The sequence below is a fragment of the Varanus komodoensis genome, unplaced genomic scaffold (assembly GCF_004798865.1).
Source record: "Varanus komodoensis strain SLA01 unplaced genomic scaffold, ASM479886v1 scaffold1, whole genome shotgun sequence".
Lineage (NCBI taxonomy): Eukaryota > Metazoa > Chordata > Lepidosauria > Squamata > Varanidae > Varanus > Varanus komodoensis.
This window is the reverse complement of record NW_025335268.1, coordinates 94,312,903-94,329,686: the sequence shown is the minus strand read 5'-3', so window position 1 is coordinate 94,329,686 and position 16,784 is coordinate 94,312,903. Positions and strand designations below refer to the sequence as shown.

Sequence of the window (16,784 nt, the reverse complement as noted above, 5' to 3'; positions counted from 1 at the left end):
AGACCTACTGCTGCCTTGTTACCTTTCAAGGCCTTTTGGTTCCACTATTTTTTCCTGTACTTATACTAGTATATGCGTCTTGTGTTTGTCTCTGTCCAAGCACGCACTAGTCCATGTCACAGGATTCTGCAGGTTGTGCTACAATGGACTAACATGCTTCTCCATCTTGAACATACTTTCAGGAAAGAGACTCCTGAGGGTCATCACAGGAGAAGTTTAAAGGAAAAGAAAAGCAGCTGCCCGTCATTTCAGAGACCTCTCGGGATGAAATGGAATTATCCAAGAGTGGCCCCAAAGTCTGCACAAGCCAGAATCATGGCGCTGGAAGGGGGCATCTAGGCCAACACGCCCTACCCTTGCTCAGTGCAGGAATCCCCTTTAAGGCATCCTGTTAGATGGCCGTCTCTGCCTAAGCACCTCCAGAAACTGTGAGTCCAGCATTTCCCCAGGCAGTGGGAAGCACTGTTCGACTGCTCTGCTGGAAATTTTCCTGATGTCCAACCATAATATGCCTTCCTATTACTGAACTCATTATCTTGTGTCTTACAGTCTTGGATGTTAGAAAGCAGGTTCCACCCTTCTTCTTCGGTCTTATCTTCGCAGGGGTAAGTAAACATAGGCCTGCCGCCAAGACTTCATGAAACATGGCTATAAATGACCAAAAAGGATCTACCAAGATCCGTTTGATACAACTGCCCTGTCAATTTTATAGGCAAAGATTGTGACACAAGTCACCAGTGCTACCTTAGTTCCATGTGCAAACAAATGTCAGATCAAAAGGTACCCAGTGGTATATCAGATTGCTGAGGAATGACTTGCTCGATAACTTTGTCAAAATGGAAGTTTGGAGACAGTCATATAAATGACAAGGAAGAAATTAAGAACAGATGAAGAGCAATACTGAATCAAAGCAAGGCCTATCTAGCCCAGCAGTCTGCTTGCAAAGGATTCTCCATGCATCCATAAAATGTTGTAAAAAATACCAAGCAGCTACAGATATGCATGATGAACAAACGCATATCCCACAGACCAACAATATGAATACCTGTGGCTATCAAATTTAGACATTTGCTTGTTAGAAAATTTCAAGGCTGGCACAAAATGTAACGAGGCTGAACTTCCTGTATAATTTGAACACTGGGTTTGAGGACTTCCTAGCATTCCATCATTTAGTGAGAGCTTATAGTTTATAGATATTCTCTTATTTGGACCATTTTTGTAACAGGTCACATATCACCTCTTAAACAGAAGATCTAAATTTACTGTTTGAACTATCGACTCTACAGATTAGTTAGGTTTTGTGCTAGTCTTCATTCCATGTTCACAGATCCCAAATAATTATAGCCTTAAGCATTCATCTAAGACTTGCAGTTCACCTCTTCATGGGCATCTGAGTCACAAAACTAAGAAAAGGGAAGGAGAAAAATGATGTCTCGTGCCGCTATGCAACCATCTCGCATGCTTTCCTTGCTTATTCCTTCCTTTTGCTAATATAATTTAATCCTTGAATTCCCATATGTAAGAACTGTGCTATTACAGATAGAAACACACATATTTTTGTATGTTTTAAATCATGCACATGACCATTTAAGGCTTCTATCTGTCTATATGTATAGGATGTTTTCAGTATCGCTTTTGGCTCAGCAGAAAATCTATCAAATAGATAATTATTATTCCTATTTCACAAATTACATATAATCACTACTCTTACTATTTTCAGCATATTATGGGCTGGTGCCATATGCCCCTGAATGCTCCTTTCAGCCCCCGTCAACTCCCACACCTCCTGATTTTACTTGTATTTAGATATTTCTAACTTTAAAAAACCACCTTACTAGTACAATCTTTTTTCAGTGATGTTTCTGAGCCCGGAGGCATTCTCTGAAAATAGAAATAACGGGTGGGTGCTGTCCACTGTGTTCACATGCCAAGAAAAGGTAAGCCAGTGGTGCTGGTAAGTGGTAGGAAGGATCTGGGGTGGGGAAAGGGGCATTAGAGGGTGGGGAGGGAGAGTTCTGCCTGTGGGTTATATTTTGTCCTTGTGTGTGTGAGCATGTGCTTCTTGATGCAGGTGTGTAGTGTAGGTTGCCTCTGTGTATCTCTCTGGGCTTCACAGGTTACCTTCTGTGAAACAGGTATAATGTTACGCTTTGTGGGGGGCAATTATGTGATTTATTATGTGGAACTCAACTCCAGCCTCAGCTCTGCACTCAGTTTCTTGGTCTCCGAGGCTCATCAGTTTGCCTTCTGTGAAAAAGAACTCGAGCAGAAAACTGCAGGTTCAACGGGGAGATTTTGTGTTTTGGCGTTCAGCCCCCGTCTCTGTAATGTACTCTGACAAGCCACTTTTCTTCTAGTCTTACTAGTTTTCCTTCTGGGTCTTGGTGTTCTGTGGCTGCCCAAGCTGCCCATAGCAACCATTAAATGGGCCAGCCCATTTTGCAATCATGTCCACTGCCCTCTCTGAAAATGCCGAATGTGCCCAGAGACCCAAAAGGCTTGGGGACCCTCCCGACCTCTATTCTCTTCCTGAAGAATATATATCATGAATTTAAGCAATGTGTTTTCTACATGGAAGAGACCTGGTACGGTGAAGTGCTCACACAGATGGCTCAGTAGCCAGGAAGGTTTCCCAGTTTCACTGCATACATGACCTCACTGGGTGAGATCCAAGCCCCAAAACACAAAATCTCTCCTTAGAAACCCAGTTTTCTGCTTCAACAGAACAGCCTTTTCATGGAACTTAAGTAAATTAATTTCTCCAAATCCTCTAAATAAATTCCTCTGAAATTTAATACACCTCACATGCCTCCTCCTTACTCAGATCACCACCCAAATATGCCCTAGCATCTCCATTTTTTCTTGCTTTACAAGGCTTCTCAATTTTCCTGGCTTGCAGGCCCAGGCCTCTCTACTGCTTTCCCTCCCTCTGTACCTACCTTTCTTCTTTCCACCACATACAGCTACCCATTAGCTCTCCCCTTAGGGAAGAGGGCTAGGCTATCCTCTCCTGACCTCACTGGAAGCGCATGGGCCCCAATTCATATGGGAAGGGAGCAGCTCCAAAAAATGGGGGAACTAAACCTCCCTCTCCCATTCCCCCTCCCCCCACTAAAATTCCATGATGGAGGCATTTCTCTCTCCCTGCCCCCATGAGTGTGAATTTCAGGATGAAACTAGACTGTACGTAATTAGGACTGAGGTGGAAGAGTGAATTGCACACTGAAAGAACTGGATTGAAAGAAAGACAAACAAGTGGGTCTTACAGCAAATCAAGTCAGACCTTTCCCTAAAAGCAAAATTGACCAAGTTGAAGCTGTCATACTTTGGGCACATCATGAGAAGACAAAGCTCCCTGGAGAAAACAAGCTAGGGAAAGTTGCATGTAGAAGACAAGGAAGGCCAAATATGGGACAGACAGATCCTATAAAGGAAGCCATGGCCTGAAATGAGCAGGGCTGTCATGGATAGGGCCTTCTGGAGAGCTTTCATTCCTCGGGTCACCATAAGTCAGAGAAACTTGATGGCACAGAATAAACTAGTTACCTGCCGTTCCAGGCTGTCAAGACAACCTGTAAGCAACGTCCAATTACTTTTGCTTTCTCTGTGTGTGTGTGGTGGTAGCATCCAATGAGAACTGTCCTCAGAGAGAACAGTTCCAGTTGGACATCAGCAACAGAGGGAACCAATGCAGATTAATCTCTTGCTTTTCTTTTCTGAGTCTGCTGTCCTGAATAGTATTTGGGCCTGAGAAGACAATGTGGCCACGTGGACTTGCTTGCTGGGCCACCAGGATCCCTGGACCACTAGACATCTGCTATGTTTGTTGAATCAGGGGGACGATGCACAGTTCATTCAGCAGGCGCACAGATGCAGTATGAAGGGAGCACACCCATGTGGTGGGTGGCTGAGCTGCGGCTGATTACCGGATACAAAATCCAGAGTTCTGGAGAACTAGAAATGTGAAGGAGCTAAGTAAGGGGCATCTAAGACCAGATTGTGGGGGGAACAATGCTTTCTGTAAGCAGCATGTTCTAGCCACCTTCTGTGCTATCTAAGGAACCTGGCCCAGACTGAGTCAAAGTGAAGCTCTTGGGACATTCACAGTGAGGCACTAAAGTTGCCCTCCATTGCAATATTGATGGAAGTATGTGCTTTGCACCTTCCCTAAGAAGGGTTCGGGGCATCCCAAAGGGCACCTCTGCACATGCAGGAGGAAAAAATCCAGGGAGGATATCCCACACCACATCTGTCAGGCTTCTGTAAACTAGAATCAAGGGACAAGACAGCAGCCAGCCAGCCTGAGACAGCGCGAATGCCTGAGTCCATTGGACCAGCTTCCTTCTGGAGGTAAAGACTTGCATTCCTTTGGTGCTGTGCCTGCAGATCAGAGTAAATGGTGACTGCCCAAAGACCAGTTTGAGGGGCTTTGTTTAAACCTTTCAGACTAATGCCAAATGTATTTCAAAAGAAGCTTTAATTGCACTTTCTTTTCACATAAAGAAAAAAGAGCTTCTTACTTATGGAAAAAATAAGTGAGGCAGGGCGACACTGGAAAGTGAGACATCCTGCAGGGATCAAACCCACTGTCTCTCGTCATCAGACAAGAGAGCCAGTAAATGGAAAGCTGTAAAACATTGAAAATAGCTAGTTAAAAAGGTCATGGCCATTAAAATGGCTTCTGCAATTTCTCTCCTCTCCCTGGTCACATTTTTAAGTGCTTAGGGACTGGGGTGTCTGGGCCCAGGCATAATATCAGATAAGGTGAGTACTTTACCTCAAGGGGGTTTATGCTAACTACCCTAATGAGAAATTGCTAATTAGGTAGAGGTGTGGGGCTAAGGAGGATGTATTAGGTAAATGTGTCTGTTGCTGAACGGAGTAAAAGGCTGGAGTTGAATTAATCGTACAAAACAGGAAGTTTTCTGAGCAGAGTAAGTAAATTTATCTTCCCCATAAAACTACAGTCTCTCTCTTATGCTCACTATGAAAAGCTTTTAAAACAACAACCCAGCATCTCACTGTTCAGCTTCTTTGTGGATTTCTTAGCTCGGCCATTTCTTCTAATATGCCAGTAGAGCAAATTCACACTAAAAATAACCCAGGGATAAGAACCCTAATAGGCAGGACCCAGAGCTTGCCTAGCGTAGCATCAGTTGTTGTAAAAATTTTTCTGTGAAAGATGGCATTGGACCTTCCATTTATGTTTGATTTTCTTTTTTCCGCTTAATTATTGGCACTCTTTTGCTTCCAAATTACTCCAAAATGTAGGACAAGTTCATAATGTAGGGACTGTACAGCAAGAATTGCTAAACACAGAACTGACTTACATGCTGCCATCTTTCCAAATCGGTTAGAAAAAGCCCATCAGTTCCCACTGGGGAACTTACTCTGTATTACAACCAAAAATATGTTGGGAGTGGAGGTTAGTTTCAATCACAGTAGAATAAAATTATCCAGAAAGATATAACCTTACAATATCAATGATTACTATATTAAGATGAATCCTTAAATGATAAGGAGATAGGGTGGAAAACCAGATAAATTTGCTTCTTTTTGCATTGAACTTTCTTGTTTTCCCCACTGCTGAAATTTGGATCACAAGAAAGTGTCCCTGGACAAACACCTGTTTTTTGCTCATACCTAGTAGATATACATAAACAGATTTTAAATAAAGAATTAACATCCTTTTAATTACCTCAGAGAAGAGTTCCTGAGGAAGAGCTAGAAAGGTAAGGGATTTGCTAACCCACCATATAGAGAAGGAAATGCCTTTGAGTGGCCCTGCAGCTTCCTGTAGAACAGAGTACAGACTTTGGTGTTTCATTCATTCCTCCTTAAGATATAGGAAAAGACTGCATTTAAAAAGTTAACTGGAGACTAGTATGAAAAGTAAAATAATAACACAAGTCATCACCACTAGTTAGGCACATTTTTAATAACAAATATTTTATTAAATGATTTTTGACACAAGAAGGTTAATATGTAAGACATGGCTCTCCTAGAGATGAAACTCTGATATTACACTCCCTTTTCCCCAAGGACAAGCCCTGTCTACTCTGGAGTGGTGAATCTTTTCCAGATCCTTGGCCACACTGCCTTTCACAGAACTTTCCAGGACTGAGCGGGGTAAAACCTCATGGGCTCTCCCATGCATTGGCTCATATGCACATTCACACATGCATTCATACACATATCCATGCAATGCACACACACCCTTATGCACTTATAACACACCCCATTCATTCATTCATTCATTCATTCATTCATTCATACAATCCCCACCCCTCCCCCCACCCCATGCTAGCTGACATAGAACAGACTTCAAGGGAAGGTGTTTTCAGATCCTATATGCAAGCCATCCCACCGTAAAAGTGAGCTCTCCCAAATTTTTCACCCAAGCTATAATTAGGCTTGGAAAAATAGAATTTCCCCCTAATTACTGGTGGGAGCAGGGCAAGGGTGTTTTATGATAGTCTTAAAAGGGTTAAAACATCACTTTGCATTCAGCACAGTGAACCGGAAGAGACAAACCTTTGTCTCAAAAGGTCCATATCTCAGAGGCAGAACACATACTTTGCCTGCATAAGGTCTCAGATATAACTGCATTGCATCTTCAGTTGCAGAGGATTTCATATAAGAGATCTGAGAAAAATCTGTGCCCGAGACACTCAACAGCCAATTGAGAATATTAACAGAGAATATTATGTCAGCGCTGGACTAGTATCAGGCCATTTTGTTTAAATACCAAAATAACATTTTGTTTTCATCACACAATAACCAGTGTCCCAATACAGGAGGACTAGAGAGAGGTGATCAGAAAGACTGAGATTTGAAATTTAGTAGTAATGTATTTCAGCAGGGAGATGGAATCATGCAGCGTTCACATTCATATAACCTGAGACTAGATATACCAAAGACACATGTCTATTTCTAGATAAAAGTAGTATTTCCCTTTACAAGCACCCATACAGGATAAATCAGAGAGAAACGAGTGACATCCTGGACAGCACCTTTTTCAGATTCAAACAGAACTACAGCCCTAAAGAACTCATGCCTCCAGAGTCCCAACAGTCCAGGCTGTTCTGTGTACCTGGAACATTATAAACTCCTTAGAAAATCCTCTAAGCAAAAGGATAAGAAAACTGTGATGGAGCAAAGATGTTGCTGAAATTGTGCAAGAGATATATTGTGCTGTGTAAATTAGTGAAAAAAATACTTGGTACCAATTGGAAAAATTTAAGTTAAGACTTTTATCACATTAAAAGCATTTTAGTTAATTCCTGCTATGGAATTTAACCAATTAATTCTGCAGCATATATTTGCATATTAATGAGAAATCTCAAGAATAACAGATACATGCTATAGCAACTCTCATCTTAGTAGGGGCATTTCCATTTTTAAGGCATAAATACTTCTTTTGAGATTGTGCCTCCTGCCTGGTGCATGTCTTCTTTTAGGTTATTAAAATTACTTTTAATATTCTATTCCCCAGTTAGCAAGTGCTTTTTAAAAAACCAATAAAATGTTTGAAACAAACAATTGAAGATTCCACATACACATTTATACAAGTCAGGTCTTTAGTGACAGCTTGGAACAAAAAAAAAAGTCAGTATGCAGTCTGCTGCGGAAACTAAGCACCCTCACTGGCATAAAAGAAAACAATGTCATACTTTTATAAATAAATAGATGTAGAAGAAAACCAAGTTGACCATTTGTACAACATATGGACACATGCATGAAAATGGACACATGCATGAAAAAGGAAAGTACTTTTCTAAAAAAGACATCAACTTAGGATTGGACAAAGCTTTCAGCTGAGATGGTATCTTGTCCATAATTGGAAATTCCCAGTGCTTACCACACCACTTCTTAAGCAGGGGAGGCTGCCTGTCTTTCAGAAGAAATCCTGAAACTATTTCTTCTCTTGTGGATGCCAGGAATAGGGCGGAGTGTCCAGTTACAATCAGAAAGGGGCTTTAATCCCCTCTCCCCAACATGCCAAATGCTGATTCAGCTTGGGATGCTTTGCACCAGGATCCTGGGGATGACTTGGAGATATGGAGTCATCAGCTGTCTATTCCATGGCCAGCCACACTCCTCTTCCGTTTCCTGAAGCTGTATAAGAGCTTCCTTGACAGTACACTACCTCTGAAGAACTGAGTTCATATTTAGGATGCAGAACGGGTGCACTGGGACTCTGCCACTGTTTCAGCATAGGCTGATATCCCTGATACAACCCTGCTTGAGCAGAGGTGCCTTCTGTTCAGTTGATAAACTCCCATTTGAATGACTGCAATGCAGGTACCCACATCATGGCCCTCCGCAGACTTGCTGGACTACAGTTCCCACCATCCCAAATAGCATGATCAGTTGCAGAGGACAGGTATTGCAGTCCAATGCACCTGGAGAGCGCCCAGTTGGGGAAGGCTGCTGCAATGCACTGTATTTCTTGGTGTACAGAACATGGCTGTTACAGTGCTAAGGCTTGGCAATATAAGCATAATACACTGATGTCGTATCAACTTCACTGGCTGCTGGACTATTTCCTAATTTTCCATGCCCAATTTAAAGTGCTGGTTTGACCTTTCAAGGCCTACATACCTTGGGACTCTGAGACCTGTGGGGGCACTTCTTCCCACTGGTACCTTCCTGATCCCTGATGTTACCTGAGGCCCTTTTATAAACATCTCTGCTAAGTGAGGTACAGAGAGTTGCAATGAGTGAAAAGGTTGTCTCGTGGAGTAATCTCCTAGCTGTAGAATGCCCTCCAGAGTGAGTCCCATCTGGGTCCTTCCTACCTGTTTATTTTCACAGACCTTTTAAATGATGTCGTTCTAACTTGGTTTCAGCTCAGTGAATTTAATTCCTCTGCTCTCTTTTTAAAATAGATTAGCAATATATGTTTTTGTTTGGGCTCTGTTTTTAAGCTATAGATTGTGAACTGTTGTTTTGGGTTTGTTCTTGCCTGACCTTTATTGTAATTATTTATTTTTAGTTTTTGTTCCACATTGTTGGCCTAGAGACTCTTATTAGTAGGCAATATGTAAATAAATGAACACAATGGCTACTTTGCCTTGCCACTGTTCTTTGTGAAAGTATAGCATGGCCAATCAGCCATCCATAACTCTTCAGGAAGAAAGTTTACCAAATAATACTTAGTTGATTAAGTCTAGGGACTAACATTTGGGTAAGGTAAGGACTATATCTAAATCCAAGTCTATTCAGAAAGTTCACATACTCCCCTGCACTTCATAAGCAAGTTTCTTGCCCACCCTTGTGGGACAATTTAGCAGAAGCTGAATTACTTGATTAACACAAAGGTTGTAATTCTCTTACTTTGTGTCTGCAACATGGAGTGCTCTGGAAGAAACAAGCACTTAGCAGCTGTTGCATAACCATGAAGATGCTCAAAGCAAAAAAGGGGTCAAGTGGTGAGCTTATCAAACTAGGTAAGACAGATTATCAACAGATATGGTGCTAAAATTTGGTGCACAAATAGTCCAATAAGTGCTTATTACTAGAAACTTTTTTAAGTTACAGTTTTACACCTGTTGGCTGAAACTTTGAACACAGATCTAACTCCAATAGAGAGCAAGTCAACACTCCAATAGAGAGCAAGGTAACAAAGCCAGACCTACCATAATAGGTAAGGACACATATTAAAAATACTTGGTCTAGATGGGGAAATATAGTTTCTGCTGGTCACCAGGAATGCACTGTACTATATATGCAACAGAACGGAGGAGTATTCCCTTCACTTACTTTAATTATGCTCCAGTGAAAAGAGAAGGCAGTTGCAGAACAGCCAGAAACTGGTCAGTGTTTCCAGAATGCATTCTTTTTATTTGATTAGATGTCAGTCTAGATATCCTCAGCATGTGCATCTAATGAAGGTCATGCCAAGATAAGCCAATTTGTCACAAGGCTCTTTGCTTTTTCCTGACACTAAAGTCTTTCTGTGATGCTGCACGGAAGGTCCCGCTTGCAATTCCTAGAGCTGTACAAGGGGGCCAGCAAGAAAGCTTGTCCCATGGGCAGGAAATCCCCCTCACCACACCTTTCTGATTTACACTGATCCCTGATACACACCACATGTGTCCCCTCCCTCTTTCCCCCCATTTGCAATGGTTCTGTTCCACATTTAAGTGATGAAAAGTTAAGACCTGTGGTTACAACTTCTATGCGAAACTTCATTTTGAAGGGCTGCTACATTTCAACTTTATTGCTATGAGGAAAAATGAAGAAACAAAAGGCCACAGTCACTCAACAGCAAAGAAAGCTGGGCAAAGACATGTAATAAGTATAAGTTCCCTACCACAACTTGTTGAAATATTGACCTTTGGGCCGAGTGAGCACTTATTTCTGCAAATGTTTAATGTGAACCAACCACAGCTCCTGGTCAAAGACGTTTTATGCTACCAAGTTTCTCCTCTAGCTTTTAAATAGCTGCGGCCTCAACAAATCTACGTTTGGTGGAGAGGAGGGAGGGAACAGGCAGAAGTATATGTGAAGAGAGGCGGGGAGTTCTATCGAGTGAAAATGAGAGTGTACATGCAAAGAGAATCTGAGGCTGCGCCACTCCTGCTGACTGAGGTATCCACTTCAAAATAACTCTTACAAGGAAGGAAGGAAAGAGGCTGTTGACCGGGAGCAGGAGGGGGGGGGGGGCTTCAGAAGATGGACACAGCTTGTCCAGGCAGGCGAGATCTCCATGAGGCATCCTCTCTGTTGCCGACCTCCCCGCTGGGGTCTGTCTGGGATTAATTGGCTTCCTCAGTAATGACTTATGGAAAATCTTCAAGGAGCAGCCTTCTAGGTCATCCAGCCAAAGACAGGCTGAAAGCTCTCTCTGTGTGGGAAGGGAATCTTTTTACTTTTCTTTCAAATTTGGAGTCTTGACTCCTAATTTCCCTGTCCACAAACCATAGGTTACACTTTTAATACCGAACATACAGTTCACGGAACCATCTTGAAAGAATGCTCTTGGTGATGACATCTATTTGCATATCCATGTTAAGACTCTGAGGATTCAGTTCTGGGTTTATACTAACAAAACCTGAATGAAGATTAAGTCACTCATTTACTTCACTTCAACTGTGCTCCCTGTGATGCAGAGCAATCCTGCGCATGTGAGCTCCACACACACGTGAGCTCCAATGCATTCAGAGGCACACACTTCATAGTGTACACAGGATTGCAACCTTAATCTGAGCAATTACAGTTTTAATTTTTCAGACTTCAACTTCTGATCCAGAGATTGTACTTACTTGTCATTAATTAATCCAGGGTGACACATCTTCTATGGCAAGAGATAATGCAGCACAGCAGTTAAGAGTACCGACCCCACACCTCCTATTTCAGTCATGGAATCCCTGGGTTATCACAGACAAGTAGGTACTGTTTCCAGCCTTGCTCCTACCTCCTCCATAATATGGGCTTAAAAGTGCAAGGATAGGGCTGTGAGGCTATAATAGGCTCTTATAACCGAAGCTCTTTGAGCACATAGGGTGAAAGGCACCCTGCTGTTTGAAGGAACGATGTGGTCCACGTTCTTTTGCAAAAGTTATGGTTGTAATGTTCTGTAAAGTAATGTTTTGAAAGGTAACTTTTGGGTGAATCTGAGAATATGCCAAAAGTTATTCCTCCCAGAGAAAGGACAATTCTGACTCTGCCCAGAATTCAGATAATGTCTCCTCTGAACACTTCATATCAGGATGACAAAAATGGACTTTGTTATAGTTAATGATACTCACAATATAGCAATATTTATACAACAGAAGTACCTAACTGATAAAGCAGGACCTTGTCAGTGTCCCAGAAGAGACACCTAAGGCTCCTGATAAATACAAATCTTATACCTGGTCATTATTTTAAAAGTGAGTTAATTGCCAGATAAAGAAATTTAAATAAATATTACAATATCCTGGAATTCTGAACATATTTAACATCAATACTTTTAACTATTTATTCGCTGTTAGGGTAATCATTAAGGCATTCTTACATCAAGGCAGGTAAGATGGTTTACATCAAAGTCTTCACCTACTGGGACTCTGATTGACAAGGAATAGCACTGATTTAATTCCTTAATTGCAGCAATTAGTCATTGCTGTACTGTGCAGGCCTCAAGACAGGCTAATTCAGAAGACTCTCATTCATAGGCCTGCCATAACTTGGAGATGACTTGACAGCATTTAAAGGCAATAGTCATTGCCACTTTCAGCCTTTTTGAAAATAATTTCCAAGGAAAATTGCAACTGTAAATGCATTTTTGAAAGTAAATCTGGTTGGTATTTCAGAAGGGACATAATGTCTACTTAATGTGGCTAGGATCAAGATATAACACCTACTTGACCACCTGGACTTTTATAGCCCAGTCCGCTGCATAAAGAGAATAGTTGAGGGCAGGCCTTAGGTTAGTGCTGGCTACTACACCAGCGTAAGTTGTGTTTTTTGGAAGCAATTCAATCCCTGTGAAGAGGGAGTTTCATCTCCTCCACAGTGAATGATTGGTGAGCAAAGAGCAGTGGTTAAATGAGAAGAAGGAAATACATTTTCTCTTAGAAAAACTGCTTCTAAGAGGGGAAAATATGTACTTGAGATGATTAGGAATTCCTGGAAAATCTTTCAGCCCTATTTGTTTAGCGAAGTTTATTTCAGCTACAAAAGTTGTGACATCTTGGCTTAAAAGAGATGGTAAAGAATTGGGGCAGGGTAGAGATAAGACTGTTGTAAGGATTACTGATACAGTGTTTAGAAAAGTAGCATAGGAATACTGAGTCGGTGAGCATGGCAGCAATTTTCCCTTCCAGAAAACTCAATTAAGTGGCATGTAAGGGGACTGAGAGGGCAGCGATGGGCATACTTCTGCTACTAGAAACAAGGAACCATGCAGCATGGATTTAGACCTTTCTATGAGCAGATAGGACCACATCTCCCCCTTAACGTGGGTTGTTGTCCTCCCCTCACTTAGCTGCTCCCAAACCATTCCCTGCTGCAGCGTGTTTGTTCTGCTCCCTTCCTGACAGCTCAAGCTCAAAGGACCAAACTGCTGGTCTTTGAGTACCACAGGTGGCACCAAAGGATGAGGGTAAACATTTCCTTCCAGGCAAGTTCCTTCCACTGCTACAGCACTGCTGTTATCTTGAAGGACTGTCACTTTACACAGACAAAACATAGCAGAATCATAAGGTGGAAATTAAGGCTGCAATCTGAAGCATGATTAATGGAAGTCACATCCAATGATCAGCAAGATTCACTTCAGAGAAGTTTACAGCGAAAATCTAAATGTAAACAGAATTCTCCTTCTGAAATATAACATGAAACAAAGCTTCACCCGCCCCCTCAAAACGTCCATGGTCCATTCTGTGCTATCCCCAATATTTTTTCCCTCCAGTACATGTGGACTTTGAAGTTTCTGTTACTTGGTAGTTACTCATAGACTGCACCAAGGAGATGGGTGAGGGAATACCGTGACCCAAGCAAGAGAGTAAAGCAGGAGAGGGATCGGTACAAGCACAGCACCCACGATGCCACAGGATGCCACAGGAGGACGGGCAAGGCAACAGCTGCATCTATTCTTGTTTCCCTCTTCCAATCCTTACCCTTCACAATTCAGCTTCTCTAACTCTGTTTTTTAAACAAGTCAGGCTATTGCAAAAAATGGACCATTTTACTGGTGAAAAAAGCATTTGCCCTTCTTTCTGTCTTTTAAAAGATGTCCAAAACATGCCTGTTAACTTCGGTGTAAATAATGTACTGCAAGGCTGAAGTTCTCTAAACTGAGGATTTAGAGACATCAAAATGAATTACATCCAAGGAAGAAACTACAGAGCAACCAAAATTGCCTAATCACAGAATGACTGATTGGTGCCCTACATCATAACCCTTTTTCTTAAAATATGATGACCTTAATGCCAACACAGACCCTGTCGTAGTATAGGCAGAATGCTAAATATTTAATTATCATGCTATCTAATATAGCATAAAAGACAGTGATGGGGTCCTAGTGGAGTTTGCCTGAGAGATGCTACCATCTCTAGCTTTTAGGACAACATGTCATAACTCTGCATGGTTGTTGTGACTCTGCAAAGCAGAGGAGGCTATTTGTTTATTGTTTGGTTTTTTAGTATGCACTACCCAAATAAAAATTATGAGTCACCCACCAAACTTAATTTGTCCTTCCGTGAGTTTACTTTAGCAAACTCCCCTCATATTGGGCTAACTACTAACAAAAGATGTGGCATAAACAAGAGGCATGTTTGACGCAATATGACACGATACAAAGTGACTGTAAAAGAGAACTAGAACAGTTAATGCACTGGGCAAATTCCCTGCTCACGGTGGTTAAATATGTAGCCTTTCTATGTAGAGTCGGTCTATCTCAGGCAGAAGGGCATGGACACCAGCACTGTGCCCCGCATCTCCCTGATGCAGCAGCTTTATCTTCTCCTCCTCTGCTGCCCTTCCATCCAACCCCACACACAAAGCAACAAAACTTAACAAGCAGCTGCTTTTGCCTCTCCAGCAAAGCACACACACAGGATTAAGGTCCGCCTGACAAAAACGCTCCCAACGTGTAATCGCAATGCCATGCCTGTCACCCAGCCACACTCGCCCATACATCTTCCTGTTCCCGACATGTCCTGCAGCAGCAACGCCCCAGCCGCCCGCCACACGGGGAAAAGGCCCCCAGGCGCGTGCGGCCGTTGCTTTGCTCGCCGGGGTGGCCGCGTCCTCCCCGCCTCTCGCGGGGCAGTCACGGCTGGCAGGCGGCGGTGCCATCCTGCCGAACAGGGCAGGCGGTTCTGCAGTCACAGAGGCGTGCGGCCACCTTGCCGGGCCTCAGAGGCCTCGCCCGTGCACAGGGTGCCTCGTCCATAAATCCGGAGGGAGGGCGCCCGCCTCGGCGAGAAAGGCTTGCCCGCCTCAGCCTGCGCCTGCCCGCCTCGGCCGCTTCGCCAAGGCTCCTGCGCGGCCTACGGGGGCGCGGCGCGCTCCGACCCGGCTTGGCCGCCGCTGGCCGCAGGCATTCCGCGGGGCCAGCCCTCCCCGTCGGCCGCCTACCAGCCTGGCCCCTGCGGCCCGGGGCGCCTCTCACCATCCTCGTAGTTCTTGAGGTAGTAGTCGGGTCCGGGTCCGCCGCGGCTCTTGGCGGGGTTCTTCACGTTCTGGAACTGCAAGAAGTCGGTCCTCTTGCCGGCGAAACGGAGGAAGGCGGGCGCCAGGCCACGGGCCAGGGTCACCAGGCGCCGGGAGCTGCGCGGAAAAGGGCTGCGTGAGCAGGGAGCGAGGGGCGGGCGGCCTGGGGAGCCCCGCCGGGCTCGCTGCGCCGCCATGGTGGCTCCTGTGCCCCCGAGGCCGGAAGCTTCTCGCGCGGCGGCGGCGGCGGCTGCCCGGGAGCGAGGCTGAGAAGGGCGGCTCGAGCCAGGCTCTGCTCCCGGGCCGGGGAGGGCGCATCGGCCCCGGGAATCCAGCGCGGCCCCTGGGGAAGCTGTCCAGGGAGGGACGGCGGGCAGCCGCAGTGCTCAGCCCCCCGGGAAGCGGGCGCGGAGATCTGGTGCCCGCCGCCCGCGTGGGCACAGCTTGCGCTCGCCCGCCGCCTGGGCTGGGTCGCCGCGCGGGGCACCCTGGCACGCGCCCTCGAGGGGCGCCGCGCGGGCCGCTCCGTCTTGCCCGTGGACACTTGTCGCCCAAGGAGCGCGCACGGCGCTCGGCTGCGGGCGGGCGACCGCGTCGTGCCGCCTAGGCGCCGATGTCGGGGGCTTTCCCCAGCCTCAAGCGGGCATCCTTCCCAGCAGGGCGCGCATTCACTGCCATGCAGCTCCCGGTCGGGAGTCGCCAAAGAGCCGGGGAGGATGGACCGCCCCGGGGACGCCCCGGCGGGCGGCAATTTCTGGCCCCCCAGAGCGCCCATGCTTGGGGCTGACACCCGCCCCGGGACAGATCTGCCGAGCCTGGCGGAGAGGGGGGCACGGCGAGCAGCAGCGTTCCTCTTCAGTCCGCCAGAAGAGCGATGTGTTTCCGAGATGCTTTCTCCATTGCAAACATGTGCATCTTAATAGGAACCATGGCCCGGCCTCCAGTCGCAGGCACGGCTCCGCGGGGCCATGAAGGGGGTGGGGGACGCGGGAGCCCAAAGGGCGAGCGGGCAAAGCCGCAGCGGGGGCCACGAGGGCTGCTGGCAGCGGACGCGTGGGGGGGGGGTGTCCCTGGAGCCGCCCCTTACCTGAGGAAGTCCAGCCAGCCGTCGTGGAGGATGGAGGGGTCCAGCTGCAGCGAGAGGAAGTTCTCGCTGGTTACGCGGACGGGGCTCCTGGTGTTCACGTCCAGGAGGATGAGCGTCCTGCCCGAGGCGCCCCGAGGGCTGGTCCCGGCGGGAAGACGCCTCACCCCGGCCTGGGAAGGGAGGGAGAGGTGAGCCAGCAGCGCCAGACCAGGGGCCAAGAGGGCCAGGAAGCCGGGAGGGCCAGAGCTGGGGTAGGGCATGCTGGGCCGAGGCCGAGGGGGGCTCCCCAATTAAGTCCCGCGCCGGGCACCGCCAGCCACGGGCGGCTAATTGTCCGGAGTGCAAAACGAGGGGGCGCGCTGCCTTTTTTTCCCTCCCCCCTCCCCCCATGTTTTGGTGCTGGTGGGAGAGGGGAGCTCACGCCCCTGACCAGCCTTCCCCGGGGCCGGTGCCAAGACGCCGCGTTCACCAGCGCCGCCCCTGGAAGAACCGCCGCCTGCGGACATTTTCGCTTTCGCAAAGGTAACGAGGAGTCGCTGCTGAGTTAACCCTCTCC

The 16,784-nt window shown here is 45.9% G+C and overlaps 1 protein-coding gene across 1 annotated transcript in view; it reads right to left on the bottom strand.

The window, feature by feature from the left end:
- Positions 1-16,488, bottom strand: part of HPSE2 (heparanase 2 (inactive)) — a 142,093-nt gene extending 125,605 nt beyond the window's left edge. Inside the window, exons 1-2 of the mRNA XM_044450119.1 lie at positions 16,229-16,488; positions 15,101-15,258 (exon numbers count right to left, since the gene is read on the bottom strand). Of these exons, the coding sequence (XP_044306054.1) occupies positions 15,101-15,258; positions 16,229-16,488 (418 nt within the window). The remainder of the gene's footprint in view (positions 1-15,100; positions 15,259-16,228) is intronic.
- Between the last annotated feature and the right edge of the window lie 296 nt (positions 16,489-16,784).